Source organism: Trachypithecus francoisi, unplaced genomic scaffold (assembly GCF_009764315.1).
Source record: "Trachypithecus francoisi isolate TF-2019V2 unplaced genomic scaffold, Tfra_2.0 Lachesis_group8, whole genome shotgun sequence".
NCBI lineage: Eukaryota > Metazoa > Chordata > Mammalia > Primates > Cercopithecidae > Trachypithecus > Trachypithecus francoisi.
In genome coordinates, this window is record NW_022681473.1 from 93,480,521 (window position 1) to 93,502,079 (window position 21,559).

The 21,559-nt window shown below is 35.4% G+C and overlaps 1 protein-coding gene across 1 annotated transcript in view; it reads left to right on the top strand.

The window, feature by feature from the left end:
* DYNC2H1 (dynein cytoplasmic 2 heavy chain 1) overlaps positions 1 to 21,559 on the top strand; it is a 386,039-nt gene that overhangs the window by 211,669 nt on the left and 152,811 nt on the right. Inside the window, exons 79-82 of the mRNA XM_033204903.1 lie at positions 1,457 to 1,612; positions 7,482 to 7,557; positions 11,893 to 12,101; positions 15,093 to 15,197. Coding sequence (XP_033060794.1) covers positions 1,457 to 1,612; positions 7,482 to 7,557; positions 11,893 to 12,101; positions 15,093 to 15,197 — 546 coding nt within the window. The remainder of the gene's footprint in view (positions 1 to 1,456; positions 1,613 to 7,481; positions 7,558 to 11,892; positions 12,102 to 15,092; positions 15,198 to 21,559) is intronic.

Genomic DNA, 21,559 nt, shown 5'->3' on the forward strand with positions numbered 1-21,559 from the left:
TTTCTTTTTTCTGTTTTTCTTTCTAATGCTGTCTTTAGATTTTTTCTGCTTTTATTCTTCCTGATTTCTTGAGTTGAATACTTGTTTGGTATTTACTTGCATTCATACTGAAATTGTTCTAAGTCTGAATTTGCAGCTTAATATGTCTTTGGCTTTATTTCACAATTTTGGCATATTAGTGTTTTTGTTTCATTATTTTTCAGTCTATAGTTATATGTGATTTTCTCTTTAAGTGTACAGGATTTATTAATTTGCATGATCTTTCGTGTAGTGCCTTTTTAAAAACTCTAAGTGGTTTGGTTTCCTATTAATGTCATGTTTTATTGAATAGTGTGCAGAAATTTGGCCTTCTCTATGATAGTTTTTGTAAATGTTTCATAAACATAAAAAGCTTTCATTTAAAAAGTGTAAATTTGATAGGGACTTAATACTTCAGTGGTATATTTTCTTTCTTTTCTTTTTTTTTATTTTGTATTTTTAGTAGAGGTGGGTTTCACCATGTTGGCCAGGCTGGTCTCGAACTCCTGACCTCAAGTGATCACCCACCTCAGTCTCCCAAAGTGCTGGGATTACACCATGCCCAGCTGCCTTTTAAAAAATAATGTCATTTTACTTAAGAAATAACAATGAAAAGGATTTCAAAGGGAATGACTAATTTTTGGCATTCTGAAAGTATTGACCTGAATTTATTATTTTTATGTTAGAAACCATTTTGGAAGAACTATTTTACTTTTAGAACAAGCTAGTTAGAATAACTTGGGCAGAAAAACCCACATTATATATTTTTTAATATTAGAATTCTTTCTTGAGGGCGTTATTTTGCTATTTTTCCACGAACTTGAAAAGTTATCATTTTGATAATTTGAAAAATAATGACAGATATGATGCATATGGATGAACATTTAAAAAATTTTATACTAGTCTGATATACAATTTCAGTTCCTGGATTTTTATTTGGGTCTATGAACCTAGCAATGTTACACAATACTTTAAATTTGGACTAATGCACCAGGAAGATTAGTTGACATTCTATGTAAATGGTATGTTGAATTCCTCTTGGAAATTCAAATAGCAACTAGTGAGGGAAAACTGGCATATTAAACTCAAACACCTATCCCATAACAATCAATATCACATTAGTATTGTAAGTGGTGATTTAGTGTCAGTGAAAAAAAAAAATCTCTCAATCATCATATAAAACTTATTTGGTTATTTTGAATATTATTGTATATAGTTTTTCATTTGACAAATTATTCTGAATTTATATTTGGATGAACTGTTAGATATAAGCAGTTTAAAACTAGTTTTATGTACATTTTGAAGTAACATAATAGTTTAACTCAAACCTGGTAATCTGAACATTTTTCTTTAAATTATGTTCTTAAATACGTTAAAATCTAATATATTTTACTTGTAGGATTTTAGCAATAGGATGTCTGTTGATTTTTTTCTTTAGTCACCTCCAGGTTTAAAGAAGAATTTAATGCGTACTTATGAGTCTTGGACTGCTGAGCAAATTAGCAAAAAAGATAATATACATCGAGCTCATGCTCTCTTCAGTCTCGCATGGTTTCATGCTGCATGTCAAGAAAGAAGAAATTATATTCCTCAGGTAAGTAAGACCATGTCTTGGATACATTCTAAGCTTTATATTTTTGTATGTTAAAATATTTTTGTGGCCAGGCATGGTGGCTCATGCCTGTAATCCTAGCACTTGGGGAGGCGGGCGGATCACCTGAGGTCGGGCGTTCGAGACCAGCCTGATAAACATGGAGAAACCCCATCTCTACTAAAAATACAAAATTAGCTGGGCATAGTGGTGCATTCCTATAAGCACAGCTACTCTGGAGGCTCAGGCAGGAGAATTGCTTGAACCCGGGAGGTGGAGGTTGCAGTGAACTGAGATTGTGCCATTGCACTCCAGCCTGGGCGACAAGAGTGAAACTCCACCTCCAAAAAAAATATATATATGTGTGTGTGTGTGTGTGTGTGTGTGTGAATGTGTGTGTGTATATATATGTGTGTGTAAACTGCATCACTCTTCCGTCTTTAAATTTTTCCCATCCTCTTTTTTCAATTTTGTCCACTTCTGTTGAGGAAAATCTCAAACTGCCCTCCTCACCCTGCTCCCCTTTTAACCTCTCTGTTTCAGTGCCATGTCAAAACAAGAGCATAGATTTTAGAGCTAGACAGACTTGCATTTGAGTCCTGACTCGAGAGTTTCTTGCAGTGATACCTTGGGTAAACTGTTTTAACCCCCAATAAGCATCAGTTTCTTCAACTGTAGAATGAGAAATAACAATCATATTTACCTTTATTGTGGGCATTAAATGAAATAGTGTATATGTGTGTATATATATGTGTGTGTATATATGTGTATATATGTGTGTATATATGTGTATATATGTGTGTATATATATGTGTGTGTAAACTGCATCACTCTTCCGTCTTTAAATTTTTCCCATCCTCTTTTTTCAATTTTGTCCACTTCTGTTGAGGAAAATCTCAAACTGCCCTCCTCACCCTGCTCCCCTTTTAACCTCTCTGTTTCAGTGCCATGTCAAAACAAGAGCATAGATTTTAGAGCTAGACAGACTTGCATTTGAGTCCTGACTCGAGAGTTTCTTGCAGTGATACCTTGGGTAAACTGTTTTAACCCCCAATAAGCATCAGTTTCTTCAACTGTAGAATGAGAAATAACAATCATATTTACCTTTATTGTGGGCATTAAATGAAATAGTGTATATGTGTGTATATATAGGTGTATATATAGATGTATATATGTGTGTATATATCTGTATATATGTGTATATATATGTGTGTGTATGTATGTGTATGTGTGTATATATGTGTGTATATGTGTGTGTATATATATGTGTACGTGTGTGTATATATGTATCTGTATATATGTGTATATATGTGTGTATGTATGTGTATATGTGTGTGTATATATGTGTGTATATGTGTGTGTATATATATGTGTACGTGTGTGTGTATATATGTGTGTGTGTGTGTGTGTGTATATAGTGGCACGCACCTGTAGTTCCAGCTACTTGGGAGGCTGAGACAGGAGAATCGCTTGAACCCAGGAGGCAGAGGTTGCAGGAGCCGAGATCGCGCCATTGCACTCCAGCCTGGGCGACAGATCGAGACTCTGTTTCAAAAAAAAAAAAAAAAATTGTAATGCAGTATTAATAGCTAGGTTTACATATTTACATATTAATTTGGCTCATGACTTAAATTTATATCCTTAATCGGATCTTTTCTGCTAATCTTCTAGACTGTATATAGTTAACTACTTCACATCTCATTGTATTAAAGTATTAAGAACAATTTGTGACCCATCATAAGCCCTCAGTGAGTGTTAGGTATCATTTTTATAGTTTATATTGCATAGATATCTCAAACTTCAAAACCTGAATTCCCCATACCCGTCAGTTCTTCCCAGTAAAAGCCATTGGTATCTGTCTACTTCCTTAGTCTACAAACTCAGGAGCAGTTCTTGATATGTTGTGTTTCAAAGCTTCCCTATCCAATCCATCATCAAGTCTTATTAATTCTACTTCCAAAATATGATTTAAATATGAGGACTTCACCATTTTTTAAGCCTCATCACCTCTCACCTGTACTACTTTCTGAATTAGTTTTCCAACTGTTCTTCCTACTTTTTGCATTTAGCAACCAGAATTATCTTTCTAATATATGAATTTGGTTATTACTTTGCTTAAAATGTATCAAGTGGCTTTTTATCATACTTAGGGGAAAGCTATGCAAATACCGTACCACAGTCCAGAAGAAAAGACCCATCTATCTCTTCAGCCTCCTCTCGGACACTTTATGTCACTTGCATTCTACACTTCAGTCATGCTGGGCTTCTTTAAGGTCTTGAATCTATCTAGCTCTTTCTCACCGAAGGCTCTCTGTTACTGTCATCACAATCAATCAACTGCATTTTTTCCGTTGCCATGGCAGTCGTATCTGGTACTAATGGTCAAATCTTGTTGCCAAATGCTTCTCTCAGCTGTAAATTGCATCACTCTTCCATCTTTAAATTTTTCCCATCCTCTTTTTTTTCAACTTTGTCCACTTCTGTTGAGGAAAATCTCTCCTCAAACTGCCCTCCTCACCCTGCTCCCCTTTTAACCTCTCTATTTCAGTGCCATGTGAAAACAAGAGCATAGGTTCTGGAGCTAGACAGACTTGCAGTTAAGTCTTGACTCGAGAGTTTCTTGCAGCGATACCTTGGGTAAACTGTTTTAACTCCAATAAGCATCAGTTTCCTCAACTGTAGAATGAGAATAACAATCATATTTACCTTTATTGTGGGCATCAAATGAAATAGTGTTTGTTTAGTGCTTAACACAGTGACTGGCTTGTAGCCTGTCAATAAACATTTGTCAAACAGATGAAATAGTAAAAAATAATAGCATTGTGTTGTTTCTTATAATATGTATGCCACACTTATGGGGAGGACTCATTGATCAGAGTTAACTTGCTCAAATAATCACACCTAAAAAGTATAGAGTTCCAAAATGGGTAGGCACATCTACCTGTAAATCTTTTTTTCCTAACTTCTCTGACCTCTGTCCTTAGCCTAATATATCAATTAATCCTGACTGATAGATGAACAATACTGATAGTGATTTACCTTTATTGAGAAAAGTTACATGAAAAATTTAGATTGTATTGTTTTTATATAGGCACATGGTATAAATAACAATATAAAATGGTTTGTAATGAAAAGTTACGTTCCTCCCTATTTACTTCCCTGCCATCCACTTTCTATTCTCAGAGAGTCCACTATTAACCATTTCTTGTTTGTGCTTCAGAGAGTTTGTATGAATATACAAACATTTTATTAATTTATATATGTATTTATGTTCTTTATAACGCAAACGGTAGGTGGCGTATTACAAACACAGCTCTGTACCTTGCTTTTTAAAACAATATATTTGACATTGTTAAGTGACAGTGTCTATTTAATGCCCAATTTAAAAATATTTTTTGTATTACATAATACTGCTGTACTATTTTGGCAGTTCTGTATTGTTGGATGGGCATATATATTCTTTTCAACTCTTGCGATTAAAAAAAAAGTTGCAGTGGATATCCCTATGCATGCTTCATTTAACACCTGTTCATAGCTGTCAGTTTTTAAATGTGGAATATTTGGGTCAAAGAATATATATACTTTTAGAAATCTATAAATATTACCAAATTTTTATCCATAGAGGATACAGCAGCAATTCACTTTCCCACACAAAAAAAGTATGAGAATGTCACTTTTTTCTTTTTTTTTTTTTTTTTTTTTTTTTTTTTTTTTGACGGAGTCTCTCTCTGTCGCCCAGCTGGAGTGCAGTGGCCGGATCTCAGCTCACTGCAAGCTCCGCCTCCCGGGTTTACGCCATTCTCCTGCCTCAGCTCCCGAGTAGCTGGACTACAGGCGCCCGCCATCTCGCCCGGCTAATTTTTTGTATATTTTAGTAGAGACGGGGTTTCACCGTGTTAGCCAGGATGGTCTCGATCTCCTGACCTCGTGATCCGCCCGTCTCGGCCTCCCAAAGTGCTGGGATTACAGGCTTGAGCCACCGCGCCCGGCCAGAATGTCACTTTTTTCATACCATACTTTTGTTCTCATAAAAATCATAACACTAGAGGTAATATAGACAAAATATATATACCTATGATATGGTCTCTAACAATAGAATTGTTAGAGACAATTTTTACTGTTAAAGACCATGTCATAGGTATATATATTAAGCAATATTGATAGCAACAGTTTTCTAATTTGGGGGTTTTAAAAATATTGATCTTCAAGATATTAAACATTTTTAAAAAATAACTTTCACATATAAGGTCTAACAGAATGATATAAGAAATTTTATTAAGACTTGAATTGTTAGAAAGTTTAGATAAATATTAGAGGAATTTTGTTAATGGTTGATGGATACATATCCTTTACAGATCTTTAATTCTTAAATCTGCTAACGAGCAAAATTTGAATCTTTTGTTTTCATAATATCCATAATATTCTTTTTTTAAAAAAAAAAAAAAGTATCCAAGTGCTATTGACCCCAAATTTACACATACAGCTCAGATAAACTTTCTAGGCTCTCTGTTTGCCTATCTAACAGTTGACATATCCAGTTGGATGTCTCAAACATGTCTGAAAATTCACATGTTCTGGATCAAGCACTAGAATTTAAGCTTCCCAAGTGCACAGATATTTGTTTCTTGTTCATTGTTATATTTTAATTGAACAAAACATGGCCTGGTATATAGCAGTCCAAAACTTTATGTTTTTGTTTGATGTGTTTGTTTAAATGCTTTGTTAAACTTTTGTTTGGTGATCTCATGATATTCCTTCCCAAATCTTGTATTCTTTCACTGTTTCACTTATTAAGAATGACATCATCCATCATCAATTTGAATGAGCAATAAGCTTAGAAGTCATTCTTAACAGCCCTCTTTTTGGTGTTTTCATACTCCATTACAATCCAATACAAAAATTCTGTTAGTTTTATTTTCCTAACGAGTTCTTAAATCTGTCTACTTTTATCTTTGTATGCCACCCTTCTCCCTGTTAGGGTGACTTTCCCTCTCCTCTAGATTAGGTCAGATCTCTTTCATATGTGTGAAACATACTAAATGTTTCTCTCCGTCAGTTATTATCATTTTACAGTTGTATATGTATTTGAGTGATTGTCTCCACCCCACCCTTTCCCATGTTTTACTGAAAGCTACATGAGGGCAGGGATAACTTTTTGTTCATTATTATATTCCCAGAGCCTGACATATAATAACATATTTTTACAATATTTTTTGAGTGTTGAATGAATGAATGAAATTTGTATCAGTATTCCTAAATAATATCCAAGTCTAAATATATTTTAGCTTGAACTTATTTTATTACATAGAACTAGTCAATAGAAGCCATATATAAATTATTTTATGTTTCAATTTATTGTCTATACAATATAGAGCTCTATGAATATTCATTTTATACAAACATTTTAGCTATTATAGGTATATAATTTTAGTTCCAATATGAATGCTTTGTGGGTTCAATATGAATGAATATACTGCTATGTGCTTTTGGGCTTTTTTTGGTGTGGTATTTCTTTGTATGTTTGTGGAGAAAATCCACAATTCTGAAGGATAAAATTATAGGAAATATCCCAATGTATATATAGTAATCAGAATAAAAAATTTAGTATGCCAATTTATTCTCTATGACTATGTTGCTACATAAATCACTAAAATTAGTATTGTATTATAAAGTACTTTTCGTGCTATGGCCAGTAAATTTTTTTTTAATTTACTGTTATTTTAGATTTATTATGTGTTGGATTTTTAAAAAAATTCTCAGGAGTTATATATTTTAAGTCTATATTGATCATTTTGTTTAAGGACAGTGATATATACATATATCTCTCTGAGTACTATTTAGTTGTTTACTTAAAAAAATTGTTTTTTGACAGGGTTGGACCAAGTTTTATGAATTTTCTTTATCAGATCTTCGAGCTGGGTACAACATTATTGACAGACTTTTTGATGGTAAGTTCTAACAAAAATTTTAATCTCATATTAATAAAATATTTTTTCTGAGGTCTTATTAACTATGTGTTTTCTTCCAAAGTGGCTTACCTTCCTATCACAAAATTTGCTTTTGCTTTTTATTTCTTTTTTTATTTGACTGCTATACCTGTATTATCTCAGAGTTCTTATATGAATCTGTTCTTACATGGATTCTTCTTTCTGGAAGCAGAAAGCTAGAAAGACTTTGTCTTTCAAGGGAACTGTTAAAATTCAGGAGTATAGCAGATTAAGATTAGTACCAAGGATTTGTGGAGTCATAATTGAATTACTAAGTAGGATTCAGGAAATAAGGTACAAATAATACATTGAAACAGCAGCAAATAAAGCCATGTAATCTGATCCCCTAAGTCCATCTAGCTATCAGCCTCCTTGAAAACAGGAACAGTTTAATCTTTAAAGTTTATTGTGCAGGACCAAGGGAGGGGGACACTAGAGTTTAGACCAATGATGGATTAGAGAATAGAATATGATGATAGTAATCTCAAACTTAAAAATGTCACAAACAGATCTTTCAATTCCTGTCTCCTCCCCACCCCCAACCCTGCAACCCTGCCGAATACTTTTTCCTGATTCTGCCCCCGTTTCAGTAGATGGCCCACCATTCATATATTAATAGTTGTTCAAGGCTAAAGCCTGTGAGTCACCCTGGATTCTTTTTTTTTTCTCATCCTCAGACATCCAGTGCTTTGGCAATTTCTATCCTTTGCAAATCACATCATGATTCTATTCACTTATTTTCCAAAGTGTTGGCAGTCCAAGCGATAATTACTTACCTGGTCTTCCACTTTGGCACCCTTGCAAACATTCTTCATACCATAAAAAACTTTAGTTTTTAGAAATGCAAACCAAAGCATATAATTTTCCTGTTTAAAACTTATATCCATATTTGGCATCTTTATGTTCCTCAGACAAGCCAGACTTGTTCTTACTTGAAGGTTTTAATGGGTGTTCTTCCTTCTGTCTGAAATGCTTTCCTCCCAAATTTTCATATGGCCTTCTTCTTCCTATTGTTCACTTCTCAGCTTAGAGGTGTCCTCTTGAGAAGAGAATTGCTTCTGGAGATTGATTTCTTACTGCTGAATCTGAAGTAATCTAATCATTCTCTATCCCTTTGTCTTGTCATATTGTCTTAATACATTAGTACTACTTGAATATCTTCTTGTTTATTCTTTTTTTCTTATTTTGTTTGTCTCTTCCCACTAGAGCATAATCTGTTTTAAAGTAAGATCTTTGTCTTGTTTACTGTGTATATCCTTGAGGTTTATAACAGTGCGTAGCCTATCATAGGTACTCAATTATTATTTGAGTTAATAGCATCAGAAATTTTTTCTATAACTTGTCCTTGGCAAAAGGATAAGGATGGACAGCTAGGATGTGACCAAGTCCCATTTTAATTTATATATTTTTGAAGTTTAAAAAAATCTGTTTAATGAACTATATGGACAAAAAGTACTTACAAGATTATGGCTCAATGAAATTTCCAGAGACTGAATTCACCTACGTGGCCAGCACCTTAATCAAGAAACAGAACATTATAAGTGCCACTGAATCTACTCATGTAATGTTGCCTTTCAGCCTCTACCATCCCCCAACTTTACCTTCCCCTGTTCCTGAGGTAGACACCAGACACTTAACTATATAGATTAGTTATGCCTGTTTTTGTAAAACTAGAAACATACAGCATGTACGCTCTAGTATTTGGGTTCCTGTAGTTAACATTATATTTGACAGATTCAGCTATATGTTTGCATTTAGTTGTAGTCCATTTATTCTCAATGCTATACAGTATGCCTTTGTGTAATTATATGTATATCTGTTGATGGACATGTTGGTAGTTTTGAGTTTGGGATGATTATGGGTAATGCTGCTATACCTTTAGGTGACTATATAGATGTATTTCTGTTGAGTATATATGTAGGAAGAGAATTGCTAGGCCATAGGGTATGCATTTGTTCACCATTACTAGTTGATGCCAAAGAGTATTGAAAGAGAATTTAATTCTACATCAGAAAAGTACACATAAATGTAGAATTCAATAAATTTCCCATAAATTGAACCTATGTAACTTATACCCCCCCTCAAAAAAAAAATGAAAACAGCATTATTCGTATTTTAGAATTGCCTTTTTTCTACTCCTTTCTACATACGACCCAACATTCCCCTCCTCATACATGGGTAACTACTTTCCTGACCTCCGTGAACTGTTGTTCTTAACATTTGACGCTGATTTTTTTTTTTTTTTTTTTTTGGAGAATATAGACTAATACTTTTTTCAGCTTGCCTAAAAGCTTGGTAATTTTCCAAAATGCTTTTGAATATTTATTTGACTTTATAATACCACTATGAGGCTATTAATGTTAGTGCCCTTTCACAAAAGAGAAAAAACAGAACTTGAATGATTTATCACTGTGTTTCCAGTTTGTGATGGAGTTAATTAATAGCCTTCTAAGACATATATAGATAGATATCTTACACCATTATATTTTAAATAAAAGGCAGATCCTTTAAAATGATATTGAATCTCAGAGTAAAAATCTGTTAAATCTTATGATTACAGAATTTTCTGATATGAAGGAACTTCCACATGTATAGAATTCAATGCTAAAAAAAAAAAGTTCTAAATCTTGGGAACAATTGGTATTGAGAGTAATAGCCATGCGACCTAGAGCAAGTTTCCTAATCTTTAAGCTTGAGTTTCCTGATCTTTAAATTAGGAATAATAGTAGACACTACCTCAGTTTATTTGAATATCCAGAAGTTTAAATTACAAAAGCCACATGAAGCATTTAACATTTACTACATTTAATATATGGAGTTAAGCTATCAGTAATGGTTGACTGTAATTATTGATATTGTTGTAATTTGAGTTCTATTAATTTTATTTTATCCTGAACAACATAAAATTTGTTTTGAGAAAAATAGGTAGAAGAAAAATAATATTTTCTTATAAAAATTCTGTAAAATATTTCACATAATGATTGCCGTTTCTATTTTATAAGTTGAAAGATACACTATGTCTGTATTCCTTACTGACTGATCAATGACTGGCTAACTTATCAGTGACTGACTAAATGATAAAGTTATCATTTAGTGAGTATCAGGACAACTAGAAATTCGAGTCCTGGTGAAGTCCTTTGTTTAGTCACTGTTGAGAATAAGATATAGGCAGATAACAACTTTATTCTTCCACTCTGGAGGTCCTCTTATCCTGCAGGAGGCGACCTAAATCACTTATGTTCCAAGGCATGTAGATAATCAATTTTTGTCATATCTCTAAATTTTATAGTAATGAAACAGAACTGTGCTAGTAATGCTAACAATAAAGTTTATTAGCTAGTTTAAATATAGTTCTGTGTCTCCTGCATTTACTGTAGATCTGAGATTTAATTCTTACATTTTAACATTACCACAAAATTGTGATGACAAGGATATTTCTGTTGCAAAATGAAATAATATCTTATACAAGAAGTTCCTGACTAACATGGTGAAACCCTGTCTCTACTAAAAATACAAAAATTAGCCAGGCATGGTGGCACGCGCCTGTAATCCCAGCTACTCAGGAGGCTGAGGCAGGAGAATCGCGTGAACCCAGGAGGCGGAGGAAGCAGTGAGCTGAGATTGCCTCATTGTGCTCCAGCCTGAGTGACAGAGCGAGACACCATCTCAAAAAAACCAAAACCAAAAAGAAAAAATTCTATTGTGTTTTTTTAATATTACATTTCTCTTCTATTAAAATAGAAAGTAGATAGTTGACTATGTAAAATCATGACATTTAGAAGAGTGTAATGTGTGAAGGTGTTTTGTAGAGTTTCCCTGTTAATCAGATTATTTTATAAACTGACAGTTTCATCAAATGTGTAAAATTATGTTTTGGATAGGTCCGCTTCAGGAATTTCCAATTTAAGTAACCAGGATTGTGTAGCAGATAATTCAGATAATCTGACTGGATTCAGAGTACCTCATTTCTATTTCAGATCTTTGTATAACTTTCTCATTTTGGTGCCTTAGCCTTCCTATTCCTTAGGAAGGTTTCTCCATATGTATAATTGTATAACATTAATACTTCTGTCTTTGCTATGAGGATTAAGTGAATTTATACATGTAAAATATTTTGAAGATTTTACTTGATTAAAAAATCTCAAATATTATTTACTACTATTAATATTAATCGTCACTTGAATAAATGATTTAATTGTATTAAATGTATTTTGCTGTATGTTATAAATATAACTCAAGCCAGGAATTTAATGTTTTAAAAATAAAATTAATAAAAGTGTTTTTTTTAAATTATAGGTGCCAAAGATATACAATGGGAATTTGTACATGGTTTACTTGAAAATGCTATTTATGGAGGACGTATAGATAACTATTTTGACCTTAGAGTTCTTCAGTCATACCTGAAGCAGTTTTTTAATTCTTCAGTTATTGATGTATTCAACCAAAGGAACAAGAAAAGCATTTTTCCATATTCTGTATCTCTACCACAATCCTGCAGCATTTTGGTAGGTAAAATGAATGATTTTCAATCTATTTCCAGGTAGATACATGAATCATTTCTTACATTGTTAAATATATGTTACTTATCATACATGATACATGATACATGAATGATACATGAATCATTTCTTACATTGTTAAATATATGCACAAGTAATTATTCAGTTTGGATTATTTGTTATGACAATATATGGCTTGATTCTCTCAACTTTAATAAGGCATCCTAAAAACTTTTGAGTACTTACTGAAAGTTGGGTGGTTGATCATAATAATAGGCTGGTCTGTAGACAGATCTTGAAGGCAGTGGCCAAAGAAAATTCAAAGAAGGTAGGACTGCTGTGAAAAACTGCAGTGGGAGAATATGCACTTCATAGTAGTCATGAGTGTACTCTCAAATATTGAAAAATAGGAAAGAGGCCGGGCGCGGTGGCTCAAGCCTGTAATCCCAGCACTTTGGGAGGCCGAGACGGGCGGATCACGAGGTCAGGAGATCGAGACCATCCTGGCTAACATGGTGAAACCCCGTCTCTACTAAAAATACAAAAAACTAGCCGGGCGACGTGGCGGGCGCCTGTAGTCCCAGCTACTCGGGAGGCTGAGGCAGGAGAATGGCGTGAACCCGGGAGGCGGAGCTTGCAGTGAGCTGAGATCCGGCCACTGCACTCCAGCCTGGGCGGCAGAGCGAGACTCCGTCTCAAAAAAAAAAATAAAATAAAATAAAAATAGGAAAGAAGACAAATACTATTTGTGTCTTCAGTTTCTGGCTTGTACACTTAAAGCTTGTCTAAATATATGAAAGAAATTTACTTTGTTTTTCACAGCAACGTTTTGTGTATCTATTTCAGCCAACTGTAGCTTTTTGCTTTGAACCATCACATGAAAGCCTCCTAGAATGCACTCATCTTTTCCAGAAAATAGTAATAAGTATAGCTGAAAGATTTCAATTCTAATTTATTTTGCCACAAACCTATATGTGTATCTGTGTGCAAATAATGATTTATTAGAGTACTATAATTATACATTTCTTCTTGAATTACAAAGGCACGTATCTATTCAATTATGTAGTTCTCTCAGTTTTGTGCTGTTTTCTTTCATCCAAATATTTTTCAAGAAAAATCCTTCATTTGGCACATAATTGTCAAAAAACAAAAGTTAAAAAAACCATTAAATATATTAGTCTTATTGACTATCTTATAACCTTAAGTATCCTGTTTTATTTCTAGTATCTTTAATTTACTCATTCATTCAATAAAATGCATTAAACATCTGCTTAGTGATAGTTCTGCTCTAGGCATTGTGGATATAGTAATGCATCTGTGGAGTTTACCTTCTAGCAGAACCTTAGAGTGAATGAGTAAATACAGTATATCGCATAATTATTATACATTTATTTCAGATAGTGTACCCCAACAAGTCTTCCAACTCTATTGTTAGAAGCTTACATTGAAAAATACAATTCATACAGAAATGTATACATTATAAATGCACAATTCCATGAATTTTTATACATAGACCACATGAGTGTAGCCAGTTCTGGGGTCAAGAAACAGAATATTATTAGCTTCCCAGAAGTTCTCCTTATGTTCCCTTCTAGTTACTGCCTCTCCCACAAAGGGTACATTATCCTTACTCTAACAGCCTAGTTTTCCTGTTTTTGTGCTGTTTATATAAATTTTGTCACATGGTATATATATTTTTATATACAAATAAGGATAAATCAGTCTGAATATGTAAATGCCAGTTATTAGTCAGCATATCACTGTATAGTTCTAGATAGACAGAAGACTCTAGCCAGTCTCGACAAGAAGATTTCATAACTATTTTGAAATGAGCAAAGTGTATACCTCTACAAAGAGTAAATATTTTTAAATTTATAGGATGACTTATGAGAATCACTGTTTAGCTTTCTAATTGAGTTAGACGAAAGACACTGAATGTTTCCCAGGATAACACATGCACACATATATGCAAACATACACTCATGTACATGTACATATACATTTATACATATATATTGTGATTGAATACCTCGAGGAAGTTTACAAATGCTAAGCTAAAGGATTGGAAGAATTTCAAAGAACAGCATGACTTTCTAAAATGTGACATATTTACAGGTCCTGGACTTCCTGGAGTCCAACTGTCTCCTTGGAAATACTTCAGGGTCAGCTGCCAAGGATAAGAAAGGATGAGGGGAAGTCAGAGGCCAAGTCTCCCCATGCCTACTTCAGCAAACACAGTTTTTAGATACACGTGCAGTACTTGTCTTAAAATAACTTCTCTTCATGAAAACAAAACGGTTTCCATGTTTAGGCCAAACTGAATAGGTCTTTTTGTCTGCACTTAGTTTTGATTTAAAGTCATGGGTGAGTAACTGTTGAGATGAGTGCTCAACAAGCCAAGCTTATTCAATGCATAGGGTAGTTCTCAGGATGAAATGATAGGATTATCAATACATTTTATCACACCTCACCAGCAAACTGAAGACTAACTGCAATTGCTCTATTATAAAGTAATTTACAAAGCAGTGCTTGCATACTAGTGTGTGTCTACACATTTACAAGTTTTCTCTAAGTTGAAAAGAAACAAAAGTAGATTGCTTGAATATTTGTCTTAATTTAATATGGGCAGAACTGCACTCTGCAGATTGGTCTTTGGTAAGTTACAGGAAAAAAATTATAGAGCTTTCCTAAAAACATCTAACATAGTAGCTTCCATATCATAGGCATAGTCACTCAAATATGTGTAAAATAAATCAGGGTCCCTTTGTATGTGGGAGTTAGGATAAGAAAATATAATATCAAATAATTGAAGTGTGAAGAAGTATTAATGATAATACTTCCCATAGATAACTGAGTTAATATGCAAAGTGAGATTTATCTAGAAAATAAAAATACAAATAATATTTTAACATTTCAAAGTATTCTTTCTTATTTCAGTGATTGCAAGTTCAATTTTTATTTTTAAAAAGTAACTGTTTTTCACTTTTTTATATTTAGGACTATCGTGCTGTCATTGAGAAACTTCCAGAGGACGACAAACCTAGTTTCTTTGGTCTGCCTGCTAATATTGCTCACTCATCTCAGCGCATGATCAGTTCTCAGGTAACCTAAAAAGAAGATCTACCTTCAAGAAAAGTTGCTAGTGAGGCTGTAGGAGACAAAATTAAATTTGATTTAGTACCGTAGACCCCACAAGCTTTATTTAAACATTTCATTTTATTTTCACAACACATTCCAGTTTTACTTTAAATATACTTTTAAAAATACTTAATTTTCTGATTTTTTTTTCTTTTTAAACTTTTATTTTAGATTCAGGGGGAAATGTGCAGATTTGTTACATGGATAGATTGTGTGTCATAAGGATTTGGTATACAGATTATTTCATCACGTAGGTAATAAGCATAGTGCCCAATAGGTAATTTTTCGATCCTCCCTCTTCTCTCACTCTCCACCCTCAAGTAGACCCTTGTATCTGTTGTTTCCTTCTTTGTATCCATGTATACTCAGTGTTTAGATCTCACTTATAAGTGAGAACATGTGGTATTTGGTTATCTGTTCCTGCATTAGTTTGCTTATGAAAATGATCTCCAGCTCCATCCATCCTTGTTGTGAAGGACATGGTCTTGCTCCAGCTCCTTCACTTCCTTGCTGCAAAGGACATGGTCTTGTTCTTTTCTTATGTTGCATAGTATTCCATGTTGTCTATGTATCCCGTTTTCTTTATTCAGTCTACCGTTGATGGCCATTTAGGTTGACTCCATATCTTTGCTATTGTGAGTAGTGCTGCAGTGAACATTCACGTGCATATGTCTTTATGGTAGAACCATTTATATTCCTTAGAGTATATACCCAATAATGGGATTGCTGGGTCAAATGGTAGTTCTGTTTTAAGTTCTTTGAGAAATTGGCAAACTATTTTCCACAGTGGTTGAACTAATTTGCATTCCCACCAGTGGTGTATAAGCATTCCCTTTTCTCTGCAACCTGGACAGCACCTGTTATTTTTTGACTTTTTAATAATAGCCAATCTGATGGGTATGAGGTGGTATCTCATTGTGGTTTTGATTTGCATTTCTCTAATGATCATGATGTCAAACATTTTTTCATATGTTTGTTGACCACATGTATTTCTTCTTTTGAGAAGCGTCTCTTCATGTTTTTTCTTTGCCCACCTTTTTTTTTTTTTTTTTTTTTTTTGAGGCAGAGTCTCGCTCTGTCGCCCGGGCTGGAGTGCAGTGGCCGGATCTCAGCTCACTGCAAGCTCCGCCTCCCGGATTTACGCCATTCTCCTGCCTCAGCCTCCCCAGTAGCTGAGACTACAGGCGCCCGCCACCTTGCCCGGCTAGTTTTTGTATTTTTAGTAGAGACGAGGTGTCACCGTGTTAGCCAGGATGGTCTCGATCTCCTGACCTCGTGATCCGCCCGTCTCAGCCTCCCAGAGTGCTGGGATTACAGGCTTGAGCCACCACATCTTTGCCCACTTTTTAATGGGCTTGTTTTTTGTTTGTTAATTTCTTTAGGTTCCTTATAGATTCTGGACATTGGATCTTTGTTGAGTACATAGTTTGCAAACATTTTCTCCTATTCTGTAGGTTGTCTGTTTACTCTGTTGATAGTCTCTTTCGCTCTGCAGAAGCTCTTTAGTTAGGTCTCATTTGACAATTTTTGTTTGGGTTGCAATTGCTGTTGGCATCTTTGTCATGAAATTTTTGCCAGGGCCAATGTTCAGAATTGTATTTCCCAGGTTGTCTCCCAGGGTTTTTATAGTTTTGGCTTTTACATTTAAGTCTTTAATCCATCTTGAGTTGATTTTTGTATATGGTGAAATGAATGGGTCCAGTTTCCATCTTCTGCACATGGCTAGGTAGTTAACCCAGCACCATTTATTGAATAGGAAGTTCTTTCCCCACTGCTTGTTTTGTTGACTTGTCAAAGATCGTCAGATTGTTGTAGGTGTGTAGCTTTATTTCTGGGCTCTCTATTCTGTTCTGTCAGTCTATGTGTCTGTTTCTTGGTTCTCTTTGTGGAGAGCTTTCACCTGTATACTACTGTTAATACTTCTGATTTGTATTATGAAATTCTCATAGTGAATTTTTCCATTCCAGAAGTTCAGTTTGGTTCTTCCTTAAAATGCCTGTTTCATTTTTCAGCTCTTGGATTGATTTACTGGATACTTTGGATTCCTTGGATTGGATTTCAACTTTCTCCTGAATTTTGTTGAGCTTTTTTGCCACATCATGCATTCTTTGTCATTTCAGACATTTCAATCTGATTAGGGACCATTGCTGGTGGGCGGGGGATGGGCGTATAGTGGGCTCCTTTGAAGGTAAGGGGACACTGGCTTTTTGAATTGCCAGAGTTTTTTCTGATTCTCATCTGGTGGGGCTGGTGTTGCGTTAACTCTGATGCAAGTTGGGTGCACCCAGCTGGGATTGGTTTTGGATGCTTTCAAAGGGCCAAGGCTCTGTACAATGTCTTTATTTGTGGGTGAATTCTTGCACCTGATTTTCGGCATCTATTAGCAGAATAATGTTTAGTGTTGTAGTTTGGGCTGCAATCCAATAGACGGCGCTTAGGAGTAGTGGCTGGTAGATAGGCTCTTAGCCCTGTGGTTTTTTTGTATTTCCTTGATTTCGCAGGCGTGTTCTTGGGGGCGGGGGGAGGGGCGGGGAATAAAACCATCTCACCAGGGCCCCCTCCTTGGCTTTCAATGAGCCTCCTGTGATCATTGGCGCCTTGCCTAAGTTTCTTTTGCTACGTGTTCGGGGTGGTGGGGCTCCCTCTGACAGGCTGCAGCCGGGAGATAGGCTGGCCATATGCTTTCTGGACCAGCCCTGTGGAGGGAGGTACGAACCACTTCTGTGCTGGCCCACAAACCTGCACGTCCCCCCCCCTCAGTGATCTGAGGGTGGGCGCTTCTCCCCAGGTCCAGTGCTGGCCGCAGATCTGGGCTTAGTACTCCTGAGCTGCATATGCATTCCGGGGACGCTGGAGCAGCCCTTGGCTTGGGGTCAGTCTCTGGCTGCGCTTGGGGATCTGAAGTGCCCGTAGGTTACTTGGAAAATACTCAGATAGTGCAGAACACCGAGGCAGGGCTGTGGAGGCTGCATTGTACACACGATCCTGCGGGGTGGCTATGGAGGGGCTCGGGGGTGGGAGGGCCTGCAGAACAGATGTGCCCTAATCCTGTGGGGGAAGCCAGCCCTGCTGTCTCTTGGCCGGGCAGTCAGATGATGCTAGAGCCTCTCGGAGGGTGATGGGGACCCCTGGGGAAATGGGCACTTATGGCCTTACTCTACTGCAGTGCAGCTGTCCTGCACACAAAAGCTCCTGAGCTCCACACCAGCCAAAGCACTGTTTCTGCCTAGTCTCCAGGCAGATCCTCCAGCACCTCCCACATCTCTGGGGGATGTGGAGTCCCCTGTAGCTAGGATCCCATAGGTCCAAGGTGAGGGTGAGATGTCCCTCAGTCTCCTCACTCATCACTTCCTCAGGAGTTGCTTGGGGCCAGGAACAGCCCCGAGCATTATGTTAAGGCACATAGGATTCCAGCTTCCTCCCTCTTCACCCTGGGCATCAGCCTCACTTCTCCATCTACTCTTGGTAGTGTTTTCTTTCCAAAGATCTGCCCAAATTTTGTTGGATTACTTGATAATTTGGTATCTCTCAGTGGGAATGATTCTTCCTGGCTGCATCTAGTCAGCCATCTTGTCCAGCTCTCTCTATTTTAATGTTTAAACTCAAGTTCTACCCAAATACATACGTTCATGGATGTATAATACATATATTTGAATACTCAGATAAAATTTTACAATACTTAAGCAAATAAGGTTAATATAATTAAAGGTTATTAAAAGAATAAAAGGTTATTTCATAGACTCCAATAAAGTATTTGCTTTGGGAACCTTATCAATAGAAGTTCAAGAGCCTTCTCTTCAAAGTTCTATTATTAACAGAACATGGCTTCTGCAACTGCTAGTCTCAGTATCATTCAGGTCTGGGGAATCTGATTTAGCATAGTTTGGATCAATTATCTAATGAAGGTGATAGGGTAACATAGAGCAGATACAGCCTTACAGCCTTACAGACTTAGAGATACAGGAGAAGAAATGCAGAATGTTCAGCATCTTCATCTTACAGGGAGGACAAGCAGCTACCTATATACATAACTTATTTTGCTTCTGGGCAAAAACAAGAGCCAACGGTGTGCGGGTCATCTTGGTACTTAGAAGCTGTAGCCTTAGTTTCCCACCAATCTTCTATTTCATGTTAGCTACAAAAGTCCGGTGCTTGTATACCAACACACAGCTCCCCAGGCTAAGTGGAGTCCCAAGGAACAAGGGTTTCATGACAAATTAGGCAGATAAAACGTTCCACGCTTATCTTAACTATGTAGTTTCTAAGGAAATAGTACCATGAGAAGATAGACTCCAATGTTATTTCCCCAGACTGTCCTGATTCAACCCGAACTTCATTTTACTTTTTCTCACTCAAATATACCAAAAAATTATCCCAAATTTATCATAATATGATCTAATTTCTACTAGTTTGTCTTGCCTTAGTATTCCAATTTTTATGAATACTTTTGGGATGAAACGAAGATAACATTCTTCCTAAGGTTTTTTGGTAACACTTATTTTCTTATTTGTATTTAACTGTTAGTCTGTTTCACTACTTATTTACTTGAGTACTCATTTTTTTAATTACCATTTTTTACTTAAAAGAGTTTCATAGTGTCTCAATTATTGTAACATTTTATTTTTCAAATTATAAAGATGTATATGCAACTGAACTAATAAAATTTATATATTTAGAGATTTTTTCATTCCAAGCCACGTTTAAAATGCCCTTATTTGAAAGTAAATATTCAGATACTACAAAGTTTGATTCGACACCAAGCCTGTCAATGTACTTGACAAGAAGTAGATTAGAAAACATTATTTATCATGCACACGTTCAGGGATATATGAACAGATATTGCATCAGGTATTTGATGATTTGGGCTTTTAAGGACAGGCTAATGCCAAAGTTGTATAGCCAATTTTGTACAAATATGGAGGCCGAAAATGAGTACATACATTCAAGGCAGTGACCACAAGTTGTGTCTATCTACTGCAAATTGATGGTGATACTTATGTACAGATGCTGTATGTCAGTAATTAGGAGGTTTTTTCTTTTTGTAACCTGCTGCAGTATACACACCACATAGCGTTCTCAACCACATCAGCTAATACAGTCTTTTCCTCACCTTTTTCACTGTTATAATTACTCTAGGGATGTTACATTAACCAAAATGTGAAAGTCAAAAGCAAGAGACTTTGGGTTTTGTTTTTGATGGTGAGGAGGGGGAGAGATAAATTTGATATATTAATTTGAATTGCCCATGCAATAACATTTATTTGAATTGCCATAAAATATCTATTTGGAAATGTCTAGTAGGAACATAAATAAACGTAGGGAGGCTTCAGATGTAGATATGATAAAAAAAAGATTTGACAAAAAAGCAGTACATCTGTGAGAGAGGAAGCTGTGGGAATTAGAGATTGATTGGTAAGGAGGAAGAAGCAGAAAAGAAAGATGCCTGAAGGTAGAATCCTGGGGAATATCTATAATTAACACATATTTGGAGATGGGAAAATCTTTGAAAGAATTTTAGCAAGAGTGATCTGCGTTCAGAAAACAAGACAAGCAGAAGAACTTTAAAAGACAGTCTTCAGGTGATGGAAAGGGGTGATGCTGGTTGTTCAGGGAGTGGAAGAGGAAGGCTAAGTTATAAAGAATTGGGCATTATTCAGTATTTCAAAATCTTTTCTAGAATCATCTCTGTAGAATGTTGGAGGATAGAAATCTAATTGCAATAGTTTGGGAGGGAAAGTGGGTGAAAAAGTGATGCCAATGAATATAGGTGATTAATTTAGGAAGTTTGGCACTGACCAGATCTATGTCTCTACCAATAAAAGTTAAAGGCAAAATGTAGGTAATCTAATGTGAATACAAGATTCAGGCAGAAATTGTTACTATTGATGTTGGAAGAAACTGAAGTATGTTTTTTCTGTACTCTCTTATAGGATTCTGAGTTATTCAAGGGTAGAGCATGTATTTTTCTTTATCTTTTCGTTTTCTTTTTTTGTTGGGGGGTGGTGTGCCAGTACCTGTTTATGGATTGTACCCTTAATATCCTTAGTACTTTCTATTAATGAATATTGCTTTTGTTTTAAAGATGTATTTTCCATTTAAAGCAACTATAAATATCATTTGAGTTGATTCAAAAAAATGGTTAAATATTTTTGCTATTAGCATTTTTGGCTATGGGCATTTCAAGATTTCTTTATATATTTTCTAGAATTACTCTTGCCACTGCTTTTGCTTGTTTAAATTCTTCATTCAATACCCAGTCCAAAGCTTATCCTCTCCTGAAGTATTTGTATTGATCCTCTGGTATTTTTTACTTTTATTTATCTCAG